Below are 20,115 nucleotides of genomic sequence, written 5' to 3' on the forward strand. Positions count from 1 at the left end.
GAAGTCTGTAGCCAGGGCTGATCAGATGCCACTGCCACTGCTGATCAGATGATGGGCACCAATAGCAAGCCTTGCTTGCCAAGAATGCACCTGCATGTCCACCAGCCCCACACCAAATGTCATCTATGGCACCAGGTGTCGGGCAGGTGGATGTGGTTTGAGGATCATATCCTATACTGGACCTAATGTGGCCTTCAAGTTGCTCGCTCCCTGGTATAAAGTAAAAGGGGGGGAAACCCCTCTCTTATAATCACAAATGTTTTGTTAACTGTGAGAAATTTAAGCTTTCATCACAGCCTGGTTCTGGAACAAGCTTTGTTCAGTACCTCAGTATACAGGACTCCATCCTGTCATTTCAACTCTACTTCCCATACAAGCACCAGATGTCAGTCATGTGCTCATCTGTCACTACTTTTCTATCTTAAATGCCAGAATTAATTTCCACAATTATGTCAGCAGGTGAAAGCACTGTCATTCAGAGGGTGTTTTGACCTATAAATTACTCAGTTCTCACTCGACTGTCTTGGGCTAAATTCTGAAGAATTCTACCTTGGAAATACATTGGTACAATTGCTTCAGGTCTATTGTTTCCCCAGATATCTATCAACTATTGCATATGACAATCTACTATATGATACTCCAGCAAAACTTTCAGCCTGTCAGATCACCAGACAGGTTGTTGGCAAACAATATTGTTGTGTAGTAGGGTGCTGGGTACCATGCTATATATGTAGCATGTCCCTATGCATGTCACTGTAGTCTGAAGTCTTGATCATACTAAGGCTTGCATATTCAAGTCTGCAGAACTATAACCTGCCCCCCTTATCCCCACAGAGAACTAACTAGGGACTTGGCTTGTTGCTATCTCAAATGGCAAAAATTATGGCTTGGATCCCAAGTATCTGCTTCGCTCACTTTGGACGATGGGCATGGCTTGGAACAGCCCTGTCCCTCTGTATCTCCTCCACATCATATCCCATAGCATTTAACAGGTTCTTCGGCTGCCGCAAGCAAGTTTGGGGGCTGCAGATGGAGTCAGCAAATTCCTGTTTCATGCACATGAAATCCACTGCATTGACCAAACTATAGGATCTAATCCAATGTCTTGTAAAACTTTATTTTGGGAGATTTCTATTCCAAATTACATAGAAGCTGTTTTGTTAAATAATGCTTTTTATACTTTGCTTGGCTAGAAAGGTTGCCTTGCTCCCATACTTCAGCATCTCTTCATGAGAGTGAGAATCATGCATGTATTTATAACAATGCATCTATGAACAGAGTGTGGGTGCAACAATAAAATACATCTGGGCAAATAATTACAGTGGTACCTTGGGTTACATACATTTCAGGTTACATATGCTTCAGGTTACAGACTCTGCTAAGACAGAAATATTACCTTGGGTTAATAACTTTGCTTCAGGATGAGAACAGAAATCGTCGAGCAGCGGTGCAGCGGCAGCAGGAGGCCCCATTATCTAAAGTGGTGCTTCAGGTTAAGAACAGTTTCAGGTTAAGAACAGACCTCCAGAACAAATTAAGTTCTTAACCCGAGGTACCACTGTATATAGTTGTGTTTAGACACGCATACTACTTGCATATATATAATATTTATTATACTGGGGGCCCTGTTGCTCATTTTGTGGTGTGTGTCATCCCTTTGTATGGCATAAATTTTAAACCCATATCTAGAACCAGAACTAAATTTTATGCACTCCGCAGGGTTGTTTTCTTTTACATCTTAGGTTAGTTTGAAGAACAGCTCCATTTACATGAACCATGTTTGAAATGAACAATAGTTCTTTAAAAGAATGCTTATGGTGGTATGATTGGTCCTTGGTGTTCAAAGAAAGAGTAAAATAGCAAAATATGCAACATGCCAGATGAGATGCCTGTTAGCTCTTGCCATGAGTTGAGACTTTTGCTTCACCCAGCTATAAGTGAGAACTTGAGCAGTAACAGTGTGAATTCCAAAATACTTACACAATCTGCTAGAGTTACTTACCCACAGCAAGCATATAGACGTGGGGAAATTGTGAACCCTTACATATGCGTTTCCAGTGTATTTTACATCCTATAATAGTATCCTAGTAAATTGACTACATAGGAGTATCCTCTGTTATATTATTGGGAAATTCTGGCAAAAGAAAGCTAGAGAAAATTATTAACACCTGTAGAAATTTTACCAGAAACATTCCTGTAATTGACCCATTTTGACTTTCAAACTGAATTTTAAATAAATGAAATAGATACCAGTAATTTTAAATGAGAACATTAGTGTAATTAAGACAGAAAGATCACCAAAGTACAGAATAAAGTGAAACTCTCAAACATCTGCATGTAAGTGCTGATTTTAAAAGTGCATTGTGTACCAAGCTACAGACACATGTTGTCAGAATTTATAAACATGTTCATTATCTGTTTTATTTTATTTTAGCTTATTGTAGTAGTCATCTTATTTTAATTAAAAATAAAATTCTTCTTCGGAAAGCTATTAGACCACTGAGAATTGAATGTTAGTGCATATGTTGTGTATTAGAATACTGTAGGTAATTTTACTGCTGCTAACTTAAAATCCTCAAGGGGGAGTTAATTACAGGAAAACCTTTCTAAATATCAGCTGCATATTTTCCATGACAAGAGGTTTTTCAACTCTCATTGAATAATTCCAGAACCAGAGTTTTGTTTGGTTATATCTTCTGGTACATTTGAACGAAGAAAAAGAAAGTGTGTGTGTGTAAAATTCTCTTCCCCTTTGACCAGTACTGTAAACAAACATTTACGAATAAATTTTAAAAGCTGTTTGTTTGTAGGAAAATGTGTGAGATGAAAAATGGCCTTTTATTGCGGATTAAACTTCTGTCTTTTAAAAACTGAATTCTTAGGTACCCAAATGGTTGGTTTGCCTATTGTGCTAATGTAAAGTTTTACTTGAAATTTATGTTCACATGTTTACAGAGACAATTAAGCTTTATGTATGGCCACTAGGGATTGCTTTCCTCTGTAAATGTTTGCAGATTAAAGGTTTTTTAAAAATAAGCCCCTGGAACCTCAAGCCATGTATGGCAATAATCAAAAAGTAATGAGCAACGTGTTGAAACTGGCTAGCCGGGATGTGTTTGGCATGATTCCAAAAGGAGACATAGTCCAATATGTTGCTTTTAAGGCTACCCAAAATTATGCACAAGTTTGCAGCTCTTTTGAGTAATAGAAATCTGAATACATTTCCTATGTTCTCCAGCTGCAACATGGAGAGTAATAGTGAGATAAGTAGTGAATTGCTGCCTCCTATCTGTTTCTTCTTGTCAGTTTAAAATAAGAAGAAAATGCATTTAAACATAGAAAGACAGCATAGTTTGGAACAGAATAGGAGTGTGTGTGGCGTTCTCCTGAAACTCAAGATGCATTTAGCCCAAATTGGTAAACACACAGTGGGTTTATGCATTTTAAAAGAGTTGGTATTGATAGTCATTGTTGTGTTCCTGCCATGTACCTTTGATTAGAATATGTTACATTAAAAATATTCTGGTTTTGGTTGGAGAGTCTGAGATTATGCTGGATTCGATGTTGTTCGGATGAGAGAGTACAAGCTTGCTGTAAATTCAGCCCAGCCTGTCAAGCGTTTGCACAGAAATAAGACCCTGGTTCAGTTGGGCTTTCTTTCCTGGTAAGTGCAATCAGATTGCAGCCTTGTACGCTTAGTCCGACGTAAATGGCACTGGATTGAAGATGGTTGACTTCCAATTAATTAAGCGTCCATAGGATAGCAGCCTTGGTAACCCAAGCACTCTCCACTAGCTTGAGCCCCTGTAGTGTTTAAAAATTCACAGATCTCTTAACGCTGATAACCTTTCCGTTCACCTCCCGCATCCTTTGAAGGTGCAAGCTTCTGTGTAAGTCTAGAGTGACTTCCTGTGCTGGAGGGCTGGCGTTGGCGCTCCCGCTATAGAGAAGGGTGTGTGTGTGTGTGTGTGTGTGTGTGTGTGTGTGTGTGTGTGTTTTGAAAAGCTACCCTCCTCCTCCCCTCCTGCCAGAGCGCGCATAGCCAAATCTATTCGTCTGTACTCCAGGGAGTGCGTGTGCGTCTAGAGGACTCGTCCCTTTATTGGTGCGAGGGAAAGTCCCCGTCGATGCTGAAGCGCCTGGTAGCCTCTCTGTACATATCATTCACTTGCGCTCTCTAAAAGGCTGGAGTCCTCCTGCGCGCGCTGCCTCGCCCGCAAGTGTCAATGAATTCAGCGGTGCTGAGTAAACAGGCAGAGGGGCTCTGGCTCTCTCCATGTCGCCGTCTGAGCATTTCAAATCATGTGGCAGTCTGGCATTTATCGTTCTGCAGAGGATTGTTGACGATCTTTTTTTTTTTTTTTTTTGGAAAAAATACAAACCGGTAGCGCATATTGGAGAGGGACCACTGGAGCCCCACCCCACGGCGCCTGTTAAAAATAAAATAAATAAAAGAGCTCAGCTTTTGCAGCCCGGAGCTGATTTCGTAAAATTATCGACGGTTCCTTCTGCCTTAAGACTTTGAGCCCTTTTTATATATATATAAAGTGAGATAAAAACAGCTACTCTGATTTTTGTTGTTATTGTGCAGACATGTTCTGGTTAAAAAAGGGGGAGGGGAAGAACTATAAATCCCCCTTCCTTGTTTGAAAAAGTTGGCCTGACTCTGTGTAACACAGAGACACAAAAGGTACGGCCGAGGTTGTTGCTCGAAGTAGCTTTTATCGGACGAAGTTTCCGTAGAAAATGCGCGCTAGACAAAAGAAGGAAAAAGTCTGTTCAGCTTTGGCGTAGAGTTATTTGGAATTTGGAAAGGCTGGTTCAGTTCTACCATGGTGTGGGTCTTTTCTCCCGCTTGCCCTTCACTCCCCCCCCCCCCCAAAGAGAAACATTCAGGGCAAACAGTGGCGCCCTGCTGAGAGATTGCCTTGCTGCCTCTCGCCGTGATGCAGGTGCACCTTTTCGAAGCTTCAAAGAGGAGAGGCTAAAAAAAGGGGGCTTAGTGTGGATTTGCTGGATCCTGCTCGCTGTCTAAGCGCAAAGCGAGCGAGTGAAGGTACTAGTACGACGTCCTAACACCATCAGCTTCCCTCGGAGTAGAGCTGGGAGACTTAATCTGGTTCCCCAGCCTTGAGCCACGTAGCTCTCCTAGCTTTCCAAGCATAGGAGCAAATGCCATGGGGCCGAGGTCCATTCGCGCCCCCCCAATAAAACATTTGAGGGGGCCTCTCCTCAAAAAAAGATTGATGGTCTGTTCAAATGTTGTGCATGCGCCGCGTCTTGTAAAGGCTACTCCTTCCCCATTTTTCATACAAGTTGGCACCCCTGTTTCCAAGTTTTATTGCGCAGAAAAGAACTTTCCAAGATTCCTTAAAGGAAGCTTCGCCAACCGTGCACGCCCCCCCCCCCCCAAAGCTGCCCTGTGCGATTTCCCCTTAACGGCGCCATCCTCTCGTACTGACTCCGAAGGCAGACCTGTGTGCAGTGGGGGTTACTCACGGGTAAATAAGGCACAGGATCGCCCCTGTGTCGCGGGTATGCTGTAGCCCCCGCGCGTCCGAAGGGGCTTCCCTCGGGCCAGTGCGCGAAGGACGCTACTCGCTTTCTCCTTGGAGCAGCCCCTCCACGGCTGGTGGCAGCGGGTTGTTTGTGGCTCGGGGCCGCCTTGGGAGTCCGGCTGCATTTTACCCGGGGCTTCCCAGCCAGAGAGCAGCGAGAGACGTCCCTTGAGGACGTGACCGGCGGGCTAGCCTAGAGGGCGCGGCGGGGGCAGCAGTGCGGCCGGAGCCCCCGTCGGGCAAAGCCATCACGTTCTCGGGCTTCGAGGGTAGCAAGGCGAAGGAGCTCGTTCCAGGAGCTGGCAGCCGGCGGAGTCCACAGCTCCTTGGCCGGCCCGAGAAGCGCCCGAGGCAGCTGTGGGAATCTGTATTAAGTCCTCAGACCGAAGAATCGGTGTGAGTTTGGAGTGATGTGGAAGGCGTTGCTGTTTCTCGGCTCCACCGAGGTCTGAATTGGCTCCCCCTGAATAAAGAATAGTCCTAGCCATAGAGCAGTTAAACCAAAGTGGTTGAGGCAAAAATAAAATAAAATAAAAATCGACAACCCCACCAAGTGCTTCCTTCCTTCCTGAGTTAATCAGAGGTGCTGAATTTACGCCAAAAGTCTTGCTTTGCTGGTTTATGGATCGCATCCCCTCCCCACATAAGGATGCTCGATCACATTTTACAGCTGGGGGTCATTCATGTTCGCCCCCCCCGGAAGCAGGTCCACTGACTCCGACGGGGCTTGCTGCCTAGTATAGACTTGCAGTCTTGGTTTCTTGAGACGCACCCAACTAGTTCGTTCCCTTTTCCTAAAATCCCCCATTTTGATTTAATTTATAGAGGTATAAATTTGTTATCAGGGTGAGTTGTGGTTTATTATTATTAGTGTATTGTTGTGGGTGGGGATATTTGTTGTTGTTGTAGTTAAAAAATTAAAAATACTGGAAGGGAGCGCTTGTTTCAAATATCACGTACGTAGGGCTAAAAGCTCTCAGTCCTGGCTGTGTTAATCGGTTTACAAGTAGCTCTGCCGGCTCACTCGCTTCCCAACCAGCGTGGGTTAGAGGCGGCTGGCTGGCGGATTTATTCCCAGCTGAGCCCCTCTTTGCTTGAGTCTCCGGCATGTGTGCAATAAGCAAGGTTATTCCTCGCCCCCCTCCCCGACCTTCCTTCCCCGTAACTGTTGCCTCTCCGAGTTGATGGACAGCCGCGTTTCTCTTTCATTTCAGCTCCAGATGAAGATGTACTTGTTAAAGGAAAGCAGTCCATCAAGAGTCAGACTTTAGGAAATCAGAACTCTGAGAGCGAAATTCTCCTAGAAGGCGACGATGATACCTTGTCATCCATCGAAGAGAAGGAACTGGAGAACTTAACTGGTAACTTCAGCTGTCTATTACCTGCTCCTTCCGACTTGGTTCCCCCTCCCCTTACTCCTTTACCTCCTCCTTGGCAACATCTTCTCTGCAAGGGGGGGGGGGGAGACATGGGGCGGATAGCTCTTTCCCATAACTGTATTAATGAAGATAAATTTCTGAATAGGGGAAATGACCTTTATATTGCCACAAATTATTAATTTTAGCTGGATATATATATATATATATATATATGAATGAAAGGTCAGGCCAGATCCTGTACAAAAGTAGATTATGCTAGCTTCTCCCCTCCCACCTCATTGACACTAGTGTTAGGCGCATTGGAACAAGAAGGCAATCTGAACAAGTATTTGTTCAAAAGCAAAATACCTCTCTGTATCAAAGGCAATCATTCCGTAATTCTTTTAAGCTAATTGTTCTGCCAGCCTCCTTTGTGTAAGTCTAAACCTTCATTTACTACTTTTTTAAAAAAACTGAGAAACAGGTTATTCTTACCATAATAGATTGGCTTGGTTGCAAACTGAACAAAACAACTTTTTTTTTGTTGCTTTAGAGGTTTATAGCCAAGCCCCCTATTCACTGGACTGGAATTGCAATCTGGGAATGAATAGTGTAGAATTTTGGGTCTAGGTATATATCACTTGGTCCACTCCCAAAACAAGAATCTCCCTTGTGTTTAAATTCTGTTTTGCTGGAAGAAGTGGAAATGGGGGCTTATTCATTTTTATTTATGCGCAAAAATCTAAAAATCTCTATTTCAGTTCATTACCTATTGCATCATCTGTTTGGTGCCTTATAATAAAAACTAAGCATGGAAATATAGTCTACTGTCAAAGCACTGCACCAATCAGTAAAACAGCAACATAATTTAATAGAGAGGCTCTCAATGAACCCGTTCTTCAACACCCCTGCAAGAACATCCAATCCATGTCCTCCTCTTCTCTACCGCCTTCTACATTTGTTGCTTCTGCTAATACATTCATACTGTAATAGAGGTGAAAGGGGAGTTTAATTATATAATCTTGACAATGGCAATAGGATTAAGAAGTAATCCTTGCTAATAAAGTAGTGTGGGTTACGAATGAAGTTGAAATTGTCAGGGGTTTTCAGCGGGACCTGAGCTGCCCTGGCTTCTGCAGCTGTCTGCTTGCCCTGTAATTGAATGTCTGAAAGTGATTGAAAAAATGTTATTTCTTCCCTGGATTACATGCTAATGTACAGAGGGCAAAGGGAGACAGCAAAAGAACACATAGCTGCTTATTTCATCCATTTGTGGGAATGAGCTTTGGGAAATCATGGAGGTAGTGCAGCAATCGGATGCCCATCTGCAAACACAATGTATTTGTACGCTGGGAATAGAGGGCAAAGCTGCTCTGATCTCAGCAGAGCATCTCCTCTATTGTGCTACTGGCACACATTGAGATTGATGCAAGATTAAAGACCATCACACCTCCTAACAATTGACAGAAATGACAATTCATCTGAATTTTTTTGGCAGTTATTCACCCATTGATTACCTAAGCGTGTGCACCTCATTTATACACACTTTATTAATGCAAAAGGGAATGTGTCACACATGCAGTTTACAGTATTTTTAAACAAAGGCCTACAGCTGACAAATATGCCCTTCCGTGGTCTCTGTGTTCCCTGCTTTTTAATGAGTTGGATGACAAATATAACCCACTTTTCTGCTTTATATAATGGCCTGCATATTGTTAGATCTGTACCCAGCCTATTGTTTTGAGTAGTACACTGATCTGTCTCTGTGATAAACCCTGTGGAGATGTGATTATTCCAATAAAAATTCATTCAGTTGGAAACCAACGCTCCAGCTGTTTATTCCCACAGTCCCTAAGCTGCACTAACACTGTGTGTGGATTCCTTGAAAAAATATTTAAAAGGCAGGCTGAACCCACTTCTCAAATGCTCTATGTCTCAGTCTCTATCAATGGGTAGCATTTAACTTCTGAACAATAGATCCCTGACATGCATGAAAATAAAAACCCATGTACAGAACTCATAAGCAACTTTCTAAATAAGCTAATCATCAGGAAATCTGGGTCAAATTGGTTTGCCACTCCCCCCAAACCTACACGCACATATGTGAAACTAATATTTCCCATCCAACCTTCCTTTTTATGCATTTGCATTATTGTTTAGAACATGAGGTATTCGGTTCTGAAATATTTCTAAATTTCTGGGAGAAGAAAGCCCGATGATCTAATAGCCACCTAGATGGCATACATAATTGTTTGCATTGTTTGCAGCTGTAGTTGTTCAAATGTCTGGCAGTCCCAAGTGCAGCAAATGCATTGCATGTGTACTTGTGGGGGACTGGGGACTTATAAGAACTTAATTTATAAATCCAGTCCTTTTTGTGGAGGGTGGCATTGGATTAAAGCGAGCTAATAAAAAGAAGAACATACACTTATATCTGTGCAACATTTTGTGCTTGTTGCGGAGACCACTGTTAACAAGGTGTTGGACTGTGGTTTTTGTTTCTTTCCCTTTGGTAGGTCCTGTTAGTCTGTCTACACCAGCTCAGCTTGTGGCCCCTTGTGCAGTAGTGAAGGGCACACTTTCCATCACCGCCTCTGAACTGTATTTTGAGGTAGATGAAGAAGAGCCGAGTTTTAAGAAAATTGACCCCAAGGTAAGAAATCATTGACCCTTCTTGTACTAACCCTTGTGACAAATTACAAGAAGCCTTTAATTTTTCACCCAGTACTTTCTAAATCCATTGGACACAAGTTTTCTCATATTTGTGAGTTTGTCATTTGCGGAGTTTTCGTGCTAGTGGCACTCATGTAAGTATGAAAAACAATTCACCCCAGTTCCAGTGGTAATTACTTCATAGGGCAGAAGCCTCCTGGGAAAGGCTTTGAATAAAACTGCATTAGAGCAAGAGGATGTGTGAAAGTTTAGTGGTGTTGTCTACTGACCTCAACTTTTTTATGGTGCTCACTGATTTCTTGCATTTGCTTTATATTACTTTGTAGCAGGCTGAAGAGTTTGCACATGCTTATTCAGAGAACATAATTGGCACTTGATACCATATATTTTAATAATATATTTTGTGTTGTGCTTCAGTTTCCGAACTCAATGCTTTGTTCAGATTATAATGATCTTTAAATGCAAGGGTAATAAAACTCATTCCTCCCATCCCCAGAAAACCATTTTTGCTCACAGTGTTAATGACTACTATAAGAATTGCACTTAGGAAGCTTCCATAATACTAAAATGTGATTACTGAGTGTGCCTTTTCCACCTAAAATGTGTTATGGTAGATAAATGTCTCCCAAATTTCACTAAAGCAATTGCTAAAATGCAGTGCTTTCTTCAGGGAGAAAAAAGACAATATTGTATACTGTATTTCTATTAGTGGGTACTTATTTGTTGTACCTCTGTTCAATTTTATTTTTTTGAATACATCTTTCTGAAAAGGTTATTGGATAGTGGGGACTTGAACTAGACCTTTCTTAATGTTGCAGTTGTTTTTTAAAGCTTTTATTTTACTATAAGAGTAGCAAATTAAAACTATGAAGTTTTCTTTGAAGTACATAAACTTTCAAGTATTAGGGTGAAAGTAAAAGGTTTAAAATTGAGAAGTAGCTGCAATTTGTTTGCATGTTATTTTGGTGCTGTTTGATATTAAAATTGAAAAAGCAGTCATCAATGAAGACATACTGTAATATACTAACACAGCCTTTTTCTTATAACTCATTACAATACAAGAAGCTACAGTATATATTAATCAAATGTGGCTGTTCAGCCCTTGTGCATCATTCAAGGAGTAATGTAGGGTGAGATCCCTCTGCTATCTTCCCCCTCCCCTTTGAAGGACACAACTATTCCTTTTCCATCTTAAAAACTAAAATGAACAGGCAGCTTAAACTGACTGTACTTTTTAACTTTGCGGTAGAGATAGGGATCATCTAAAAGTAGCCAGGTTTATTAATTTAATCTTGAAGACAGGAAATGTTAGAGAGAGAGAGACTCCAAACTATTTATTTCCTTTGGTGAAAACTCTCAAAGCTTACTGGTGTTTTGGTTATGAAGTCATGCAACAATGCAACATCATTCTCTTACAAGCACTGGCGTTCCCCATGTTTCCCTTTCTCTTCTCCCCCACCCCTTTCCCAGAAGATATGGGTAACTAGAGCTTGAGTAACACCATCTCCCCTTTGAATACCAATCCTGCGTTTGCTCAGATGCCTGTTTAATGGGCCTTCCTCAGTTTGATAAATTTGGCTTCTCTGTGTGTTTTTCTAAACTCCTGGGAAAGAAAACATTATGACAGGAGTTTTGAAATAAAACCTGAACTGGATGCAGCATTGATGCTGATAACATCAAAGTTTATATTCCTACTACAAGGCTGTTTTTAACAAGCAAGCTGTAGTACTATGAGCTCAGACTTGCTCTTGGAGTGAGGCAGGGGAGATCCTCAATTTATTTTGAGCCATACTTAAATAATTTGTCACAGAAAAAAAGATTTTGAATATGAAGCCACATTGCTCTAGGGAAAACCAAAACAAAACAGAGCTGTTGTGCAAGTAGATGTATTTATATAAAGGTAGAAAATATGTTTAGTTTCCAAATGGTATGAGATGATTTGTGAAATATGGTAGGACCCTACCTCTTCAATTATAGGTTTGTCTGTGTGTGGGGACCTACTTCAAATAAGTTCTCAATAAATTTAAAAACACACTTTTTCGGGGGGACGGGAAATTCATTAAAATAATATAAAAGGGTTTTTTGAATAATAAAATACCCATCATGCTGGGGCTCCTGTCCACTGCACACAGCCCCACTGAAGGAAATGCTACTTACTGCCAAGTAAACATATTTTAGAATAGAGCTTCACATTTAGAGAAAACATGTTGGAAAATATCCTAGCAGACTAAATAGTTTTGTGTGTGTGTGTGTGTGTGTGTGTGTGTGTGTTTGTGAAAATCTAAACTTTGTTTGTAAAACATGAAGCCACAATGTGGAACTATTTAAATAAATAAAAAGGGGGAACAAATTCACTAAAACATTTTGAAAATCCTTTTCTTAAATGCAAATCATTTTAATATGGAAATGCATGGTCCTGGGGAAGCTAGCATAACATTAAAAAAAAACCCTGTTAAAGTCTAGTTCCCTTTTGTATTTTGTTCTATGTCCTTTCTTCCTAAAGCAGAGTCCACATAAAAGCCAGAGGAAACCAAATGTTTGCAGCAAATAAATTGACTAGTTGTAGGTTATTAATAATTCAGAGTAAATCCATATGGCCTTGAAATTCAAAGTCAAATTGGACTTGGGTACTTACTCAGCTTTAATAAATGAGAAGCCCACGTGCGGAGAGAAATTATCCTCTCCTTCACATAATGAATGTATACTCAATCTCATAGCCACTGTTAATGAAGCCCCAAAATATTACCAAACACATAAGCTGTTGTTGTATAAACAACATAAATGCTTCTTTCCCCACCTGAATATTTACATATCTTCTGTAAGAGAAAACAGAGATGTTAAAAAGATATTTACTGGGGGGGGGGGTTCTCCCCAGAGATCTCCTTTAACATTGTGTTATTTTGTTCGCTTCCATCCATAGATATTTGTGTGAAAGAGATATCCCTTCTTTACTGAGAAGTGGAAATAACAGCCTATCCGTTGCCTGAATTTTAGAATAAACCCACACGAAGGCAATGTAAAGTTAAAACCATTTTGTTTATTATTTATTATTATTATTACTGTTTTGAACAAGTCAGCATAGGGAAAGGGGGAGGGACGCATGATCTGACTTGGCACTGAAATACATTTAGCATCAGTAAACTTTTCGTGTGTGTCTGGGGCTTTCTGTTCGGTTCTCTTCCCCCATCCCTTTCTTTCAAAAGAAAAAAAAAGTACATATAGTTAAATAATTCTGGTTTCTCCCCCTCCCCCACTTCGTGACAACATTCAGGCAGACGAACGAGAGAAAGAGAAAAGCTGGGAGGAACGAATGACATACACTTAATATGGGGGGTGGAGGGGGAAGAGAAAAATGAAATGTACCTCGGGTTTCGTTTGGCTGTCGTAAAGTTCCGCCGCTGTTTTTTAAGTGTCTTTTTAATTTATTTATATTTTTTTTAAAAAAAGGAGAGAGGGAGAGCGCCGGTGCCCGCTGCTCGGCTTGGAGTCCTTTTTGCGCTTTGGTGGGGAGTGGACGCCCGCTGCTCCCCGTTCCTCTTCTTGTTTTTAAATAAGAGTTTTGTCTTTATTTCGGGTTCCGCGCAGTCTTTTATTTCTGCCCCTCTTTCTCCCGGCCTTTTCCAACCCCCTCCCCCCCCCGTTCCTCTATAGCTTGTCGAGGCTCTTGGGGTTGGTGAGGATCTCCCTGGCCAGGCGCCAGGTCTGCTTGGCGGCGCTCTCGAGGGCCGAGTGCGGCTTGCCTTGGAAGAGGTCGAGGTTGGGCAGGAAGTAGTGCGGGCAGCGCCGGCACTGCAGGCACGAGATGAGCTGCAGCAGGATGCCGTTGAGCCGGTCGCCCAGGCACGCCTCGTCCCAGTCGGTCTCCCGCGGGTGCTTCTCGCACTCGTAGAGCAGCAGCGTCTTCATGTGGTAGTTGTTGAGCGGCTGGCCGGGCAGCTCGAGGTGGCGGTCGCGCAGCGTCTTGAGCACCGACAGGCACTTGTTGCGGCAGCCGCCCAGCAGCAGGCGGTTCTCGGCCTCGCCGAACTGCAGCACCCAGGCGTCGCTCTCGGCCGAGCTCTGCTTGCCCGTCAGCGAGTAGCACTCCTTGGAGAGCAGGTTGAAGCCCTCCGCCTTCACCTCGGCCACGCGGTTGGGCCCCGGCCAGGGGATGTGCGGCAGCGGCCACTGCGCCGCGCTGCGCGGCCAGATGCCCGTGCACTTGAAGGCGGGCGTGATCTGCACCACGTAGCGCTCTCGGATGCGCAGCTTCACCTCGCTGGTGTCGGCGATCATCTTGACCACGTCGCGGTAGCTGCACTTGTCCACCGCCTGCGCCACCAGCGTCTGGAAGCGCGAGCGGATCTTGCGCGCCGACAGGTAGCCCGAGGCCGTGATGAACTCCACCCAGAGAGACATGCTGCGCTTGCGGCCGTCGCTCAGCTTGAGCACGGCGCAGCCGGGCAGCGAGCCGTCGTCGACGAAGTTGAAGACGCCCATCTGGTTGAGGTAGAGCACCACCTCGAACTCGGTGGGCGAGATGACCTCCAGGCCCTCGTAGCGCGCGTCGATCTCGCTCAGCGAGCTGATGAAGCGCGGCTCCTGCACCTCCACCTCCTTGAGCACGTCGGACACCACCTTGCACACCTCGCGGATGGTCTTGGCGATGGCCGCCTTACGCGCCTGGCAGCGCTCCGTGTAGTACTTGTTCAGCTGGTACACCAGCTTGGCCTGAGCCGCGATCATGTTGGGGCACACGTCCGGGCTGTACACCGGGCTCTCGCAGTACGTGGACGGATCCAACGCCGCCGCCGCGCGCGCCCGCGCACGCCAAACCTGCTCCAGACGAGCACCGCAGCGCCAGTGGGCAGCACCGGGCAGCACCACCACCACCCCGGGCGGGCAGGCAGGCGGGTGGGGGGAGGCGGCGGCAGCAGCAGCAGCAGCAGCAGCCCGTTCCTCGGACGGCAAAGTTTGGCGGCCGGCTCCCTTCCTTGTTCACATCGGAGCTGCGCGCAGCCGCCGGAGAGGGCTTCAGTCCTTCATGGGGAAACTTCTCTCGCACTCGCGCAACTTGGCTTCCAGAGGGAAAGAAGCGATCGGCGGCCAAGGAGAAAACGGCGGCGATGAGGGAGAGCTTGCGCCCGGTGCCCAGAAGCAGAAACCCGCTCTCTTTCTCCTCTCTTTCTCTCTGGCACCGGCGCTTCTGGCCGCCTCCTTCCTCTGACAGGGAGGCGGCGGTGGCGATGATCGCTTCTTGGAGGCCTGGTCTGAAGAAGCCACCGGAGTGGAAACCTATTGCTGCCTGCTTCTTATTTCTTTATTATTAAACACAAGCCAGCGAAAGCGCGTTGTGATCATTTCTTCCCTCGGTTCAATTTTGTTTACAGGCGAATCTCTCTTTGGAAACGTATCTTCTCTTGGAGCAGTGGCAAGGTTGGCGAGTTGAGCTTCTTTGCGCGCGCGCTGGTGTGTGTGTGTATGTGTGTGTGTGTGTGTGTGTGTGTGTAGTTTTCCGCTTTCCAGGATTTCGCCCCCCCTACTCCTCCTGTTTTCCGCTTCCTTCCCCCTCCCACCTTTGGAATTGGATGCAGCCGCTCTGGTTACTTTCCTGCGCCTCTCCCAGCCTGGACGTCTGGAGGTCTCTGGGTTTGCGGAGAGTGTTGTTTAGTTTATGAATGGTCCGAAGGTCCTTCCGAACGGAGGCGGAGCTCCGGAATCCTACAATCGCGGGCCGAGCTGTCAGAGGGCCAGCCAATCGCAGGGCCGGGCGGTGTGCACGTTCTGTGCTGGGCCTGCCACTACTGCGTATTGTATTGGGAGTGGGGGGGGGAGAGAAGGGGAAGACGCTGGAGAGATGCTTGAGGCACATGCACAGATTGCGCGCACGCACACACATATGTGGCAAACAAACATGAAGCTCCCTTTCCCTGGAAAGCCAGGGAGGAAGAGCCATAGCCCCTATAAGAACGATTCCATGCAGCAATTTGGCGGGAATTAAATATTGCCACGAAACACACCACGGCAGGCGCTCTGGCAAGATCTCTGCGTGTTTTGTAGTGACGTTCAAGATCAAGGTGTACCTGCACGAACTGAAGCGGGAAGGTGGTGCGTGCGGGTGTGTAAAATTCGCTTCCCCACACAGACTATCTCTAGTAACGTTGAAGTATTGGAGGGCAAGGGGGGGGGAGTAAAATAAAAAAGGGGGAATGTTCAGTACTTCTGTGCAAGCATAAATCTTCTGTAGCTGCTCCGCAGACCCAACATTAGTGAAAGTGAGACAGTTATTGGAACGGAATAGTACACCTTGTTTTACAACCCTAAATGAGGGTTCTACTTAAAAGTTATAAATCCTGCGCCATGCAGCTGGCCTGTTGTTGTGAGATCATATGTACCCGCTATATAAAAGGTTTAATATTCCATTTACTTGCGTGGGGAGGCAGGAAGAAACTGTGCATTTTGGAGAGTTTCGGCATATACACAGTTCGGTGTTTACGAAAGTAACAGGAATCTTCCCTTCAGCCCCAGCGGATTTCGGCTGTTGAGATTTTGTGTGCGCGCAATCGCGTATTTCTCTGTGTTAAGATAGAACACCAGCCGCAGCTTAATCGTTTACATTTAATTGGTAATAATTGCTGAAGTGTCAAATCTTCTCGATCCTCAGTATTTGTGCTGGGGAGGAAAACAGTAAAAACTGAGACAGCGGCCCTTTCCCTCCCAAATTTAAATATTCTTATAGATCTCTTACAGAATCTTAATAAATAATCCGCTTCGCTAACATTTTTAATTTCTTGAAGCCTTTTGCTTTAATTGTGTGATGAGATGGGCTTTTGTTTTTTTGTTTTTTTAACATGGACGAGTGCGCTTCTTTTCCCTTTTTAATCGTGTCTGTCATTCCGTTGTTGATTATGATGATGATACATCTCGTGCAATGCCGCAAGTCAGCAATTATATTCCAGCCTCTGGGAAGCGAACTACGAACTCCGCTGCATATTGCTCTCATGGCCAGAAAGAAGACTATGGCGAGCCTCGCCTTGTCTCTTCTCCTCGGTTTCCCCGCCCCGCCAACTCCCAGCCTTTCTAAATTGAACGTGATATTTGCCCACAGGGCTTCTGTGGATATATTCCACGCGCCAGGGAATAGTCAAGTTCCCCGTAGGCTTGGAAAGGTCTTTAGAAGCTCAACAGTTGCTTGGAACAGGTGTGTGTCCCTGCCTTCTCCTGTCCCGTCGGCCAGATCCTCCTCTTCTCCGAAACAGGCTCCATCCACGTTGCCTGCCAGATGCCTGCCTCGGGCGAGAAAAGAGACCCGACCCAAGTAGAGGAGGCTAGATATCTTGGAGGGAAGATGTCACTGCCGCTGAGGCGGTGGAAACAAGCCGTCGCGAGACAACGGTGGAGAGAAGCAAATCTAGGCAGAAGAATTCCCTCTCCCATCAATGCCTCCCGTTGCAGCCAGGAAGGCTGGCGCTGCTTTGGAGAAAACAGTTTTCGGCTGCAACTCTGAAGGCACTTACAAGGGAGTAAGCCCCATCGACTACCGGGCGGCTGACCTGACTCAACTTGCTTTGGACGGCTGCGGTGCTGCCGCACTGACCATCATGGAGAAGGCTTACTTCCAAGCTCCAGGATTGTTTTCAACTTGTATGTTCCGATCCTAAACAATGTCCTTACTTAGATGCTCGATTCTGAGAGATGTTAGGAGATTGTTCGAGGTCGGAGCACCTGGGGAGGATAGAGGAGGACGTGACACGTGTGTGTGTGTGTGTGTGTGTGTGTGTCGCCTGTTTGCTTCTCCGTGGAACTGGCTCAAGCGCAAGAAAGAGCCCAGTTGCCCAGAAACAATCAACTTCAAGGGCAGACGAGGCGATGGTGTAGCTGCTCAGTTTCGTCCTCGCCGTGGCGCCCAGTAGAGTATTCTCAAAATTGCTCACTTATTTTGAAAACTGGAGGTGGCGGTGGAGCTGCTGTCCAGGAGCAGCCATCGCACAATTGCACGCCCCGCTCCATTTCTAGGTCTTTGTCGCTAGCCAGCCAGACTCCTGCTTGGCAACCACCTACTTCCCTGCCCCCTTTCTTGGCAGTGTCCCCTCTGGGGTCCGTTCATCTTGACGTGGGAGAAACCCACGTCCATCCTTCTTCGCCCTCAACTGGCTGCCGAGAATCGCCCAGGGCGCGCGGAACCCCGACTTCGGCGAGTCAGCTTACAAAGCGACTCACCTGGGTCAGGGCTGCCGTCCAGGTGACCCTAAAAAGGGAAAGAAAGGCTGCCTGCACGGTCTGGGCAATTCCCTCCGTGAGCTGAGGGCTCCAGCCTGGCACCAAGCGCCTTTTCTCTCCGTGGGCAGCTTTGCGGGCCGGAGGGAAGGCTCCGAGCTTCCTCACCTCCCTCCTCCTCCTCGTTTTGATTTTCCAAACAATTCGTTTACCATCTTTCTCTCTCTCTCTCTCTCTTTTTCTTTCTTTCTTTCCACTATTCCCCTCCACCACCACCACCCCACCAGACTGAGGTCGACGCTCTAGTAAATAATAAATCAGTTTGAAACAAAAGCCGCTTCGGATTTATGGCCCGGAGCGCTAATTAGAAACATCATTTGAGCAATAAACTTAAACACTTTCTAGCAAATAACGCCGGCGAAAAAGCCTGCGCCTCGCCTTCTGCGGCTGCCTTGGCTGCTTGCGAGAGAGCAGCAGCAGCAGCGTCCTCGTCTGTGGCGGAATTTGCTTTTTCCCCTTGTTGGAGGGGAAGGATGGGGGTGGGTGGGAAGAAAGGGATGAATAATTGAAAGCATGTTGTTGTTATTTTTTGCTGCTGGGGGGTGGGAAAAGCGGAAGATCCGAGGCGAGCCTGCCATGGAAGAGCCCTTGTCACTTCACCTTGGCTGTCTGCGAGTCAAGGAGTCCATCAGCAGCTCCTTGATGGGGTATTAAAGCGAAGTGGCAGCCCCTCCAGGAGCAGGAGATACTGTATTCTATTAAAAGGACCCAGAGAGAGAGAGAGTCAGAGAGAGAGAGAGAGAGGGAGACTGTCTGGGAGGGGAAGCTCTCAAGGCTAAAAGCCACTTGAAGGCTTCAGCCCGATTGATCTGTATTCTCCCGTTATAATCCGTCTCATCATACTTGAGTTAATGAGGCAGGGGAGGGGGGTGGGGTGATCTGATGGGCCTTGACAAATTCATTAGGGAGGCTGCGGGACATTTTATTTGACTGTTAAACATCGTGTTTGTTTGGTTTAGGCAGTGCCAACATCAGCACGCCGCTGCCTTGGAGCAAGGAAGAGCGAGGTTGTTAGCAGAGGGCTTCTCCAAAGGAGACTTTGCATGGGGAGTCTTGCTCTTTTCTTGGCTTGCCCCGCTGGCTCCCTTTGCCTTCTCCCAGGGATCCTTTTCCTTTTTTTGTTTTGCGCTGCTGCTAAAACAGGTTAAGAATGGGTAGGTATAATCACTGGCATTTAATTGGCATGAATGAACTGCGAGGGAGAGCTTCCTTTTTTCTGTTCAGGGAGTGAGTGTGTGTGAGAGAGAGCTTGTGCATTTACAGGAAAACAGCTTAGTTTGAAAGTGGGTCGTTTTTACACATCTGGAATAAAGAAAATGGGAGCTGGGGAACTAGGGTGGTCTTTCTGTAGCTAGAGTAAACTGGAAATAGTAAAAAAAAATGCAGAGCTTGACAGCCACTCAACTTTTTATTGGCTTTTAATTTTATTTTTATGCAATTGCTTTGTGAGTCCTTCTACTTAGACAAGCTAACATTTCTGTGGGCTATTTCTAAGGAGCTTCTGGAAGAGGATTGACTTGAGACCATGGACCTCTTTGGCACATTTTCTTGTCTGCTTTTGAATTTTCAAGAGTTTCAGACCCTCTGTAATCATGGACGATGAGACACGTCTTTTTGTGTGTGACTGGGCTCTGCAAAAAATAAATAAATAAATTGAATGGTTATTATGTATCTCTGGAAGCCCATAATTAATAAATACCATTGGTTTACTTTAAATTCAGTTTAAGGACTACGGCGTGAAATGTATCCTACAGTCAACTTAATTTTCAGGCGATATTTTAACCAAGTTAGCTAAACATTCTTTGCGGCAGAATTCTGTGCTTCCATTTATAGAAGAACAGTCTGGGAAAAGAACTAATGCCCTTTGCCTGTCATTTTCATACATTCCTGCTCTGCTGATGAAGCTTGAACTGCTGCAGGGAATGTTTGAATTTGAAAAGAAATGATTCAGGAGTGGATGTTGTGTTCCTCAACAGCAAAAATAAGTCAATGGGTAAAGTAAATGCATCTGGAGGAATGACAGCTATAATCCTGTTTACATTTCCAGGATCTTTTCTTTATAAATTTGTGGGCGGATTTTTATTTTGCCTTTTTCTCTTATGTTTGAGAGCTTAGTGTTGGAAATTGTCCTGTGGTGTGTACTTCCTTTATGTTTCGGAAGAAAGGGTTCCTTTTACTTAATTACTACAGAGCTTATACATTTTTAAAGAGCAATACTTGTATCTTAATTTTGTTTAGAAGGTTGAAAGGCACAAGAGTTAACTAACACA

At 45.1% G+C, this 20,115-nt stretch overlaps 2 protein-coding genes across 5 annotated transcripts in view; one reads left to right on the forward strand and one right to left on the reverse strand.

Moving 5' to 3' along the window:
- The window catches only part of LRBA (LPS responsive beige-like anchor protein), a 356,696-nt gene that overhangs the window by 195,245 nt on the left and 141,336 nt on the right, over positions 1 to 20,115 (forward strand). For all 4 annotated transcript variants that reach the window (XM_083755165.1, XM_083755167.1, XM_083755166.1 and 1 more), the window contains exons 39-40: positions 6,773 to 6,919; positions 9,433 to 9,569. In XM_083755165.1, coding sequence (XP_083611291.1) covers positions 6,773 to 6,919; positions 9,433 to 9,569 — 284 coding nt within the window. The remainder of the gene's footprint in view (positions 1 to 6,772; positions 6,920 to 9,432; positions 9,570 to 20,115) is intronic.
- MAB21L2 (mab-21 like 2) lies at positions 12,607 to 15,193 on the reverse strand. The gene has a single exon (XM_083755936.1). The coding sequence runs from the start codon at positions 14,312 to 14,314 to the stop codon at positions 13,235 to 13,237; it is 1,080 nt and encodes a 359-aa protein (XP_083612062.1). The 5' UTR covers positions 14,315 to 15,193; the 3' UTR covers positions 12,607 to 13,234.

Source organism: Podarcis gaigeae (genome assembly GCF_964106915.1).
Source record: "Podarcis gaigeae genome assembly, chromosome: 9".
Classification (NCBI taxonomy): Eukaryota; Metazoa; Chordata; class Lepidosauria; order Squamata; family Lacertidae; genus Podarcis; species Podarcis gaigeae.

Excerpts from the sequence above, each read along its gene's own strand:
- MAB21L2 (XM_083755936.1), bottom strand. The coding sequence starts at position 14,314 with ATGATCGCGGCTCAGGCCAAGCTGGTGTACCAGCTGAACAAGTACTAC.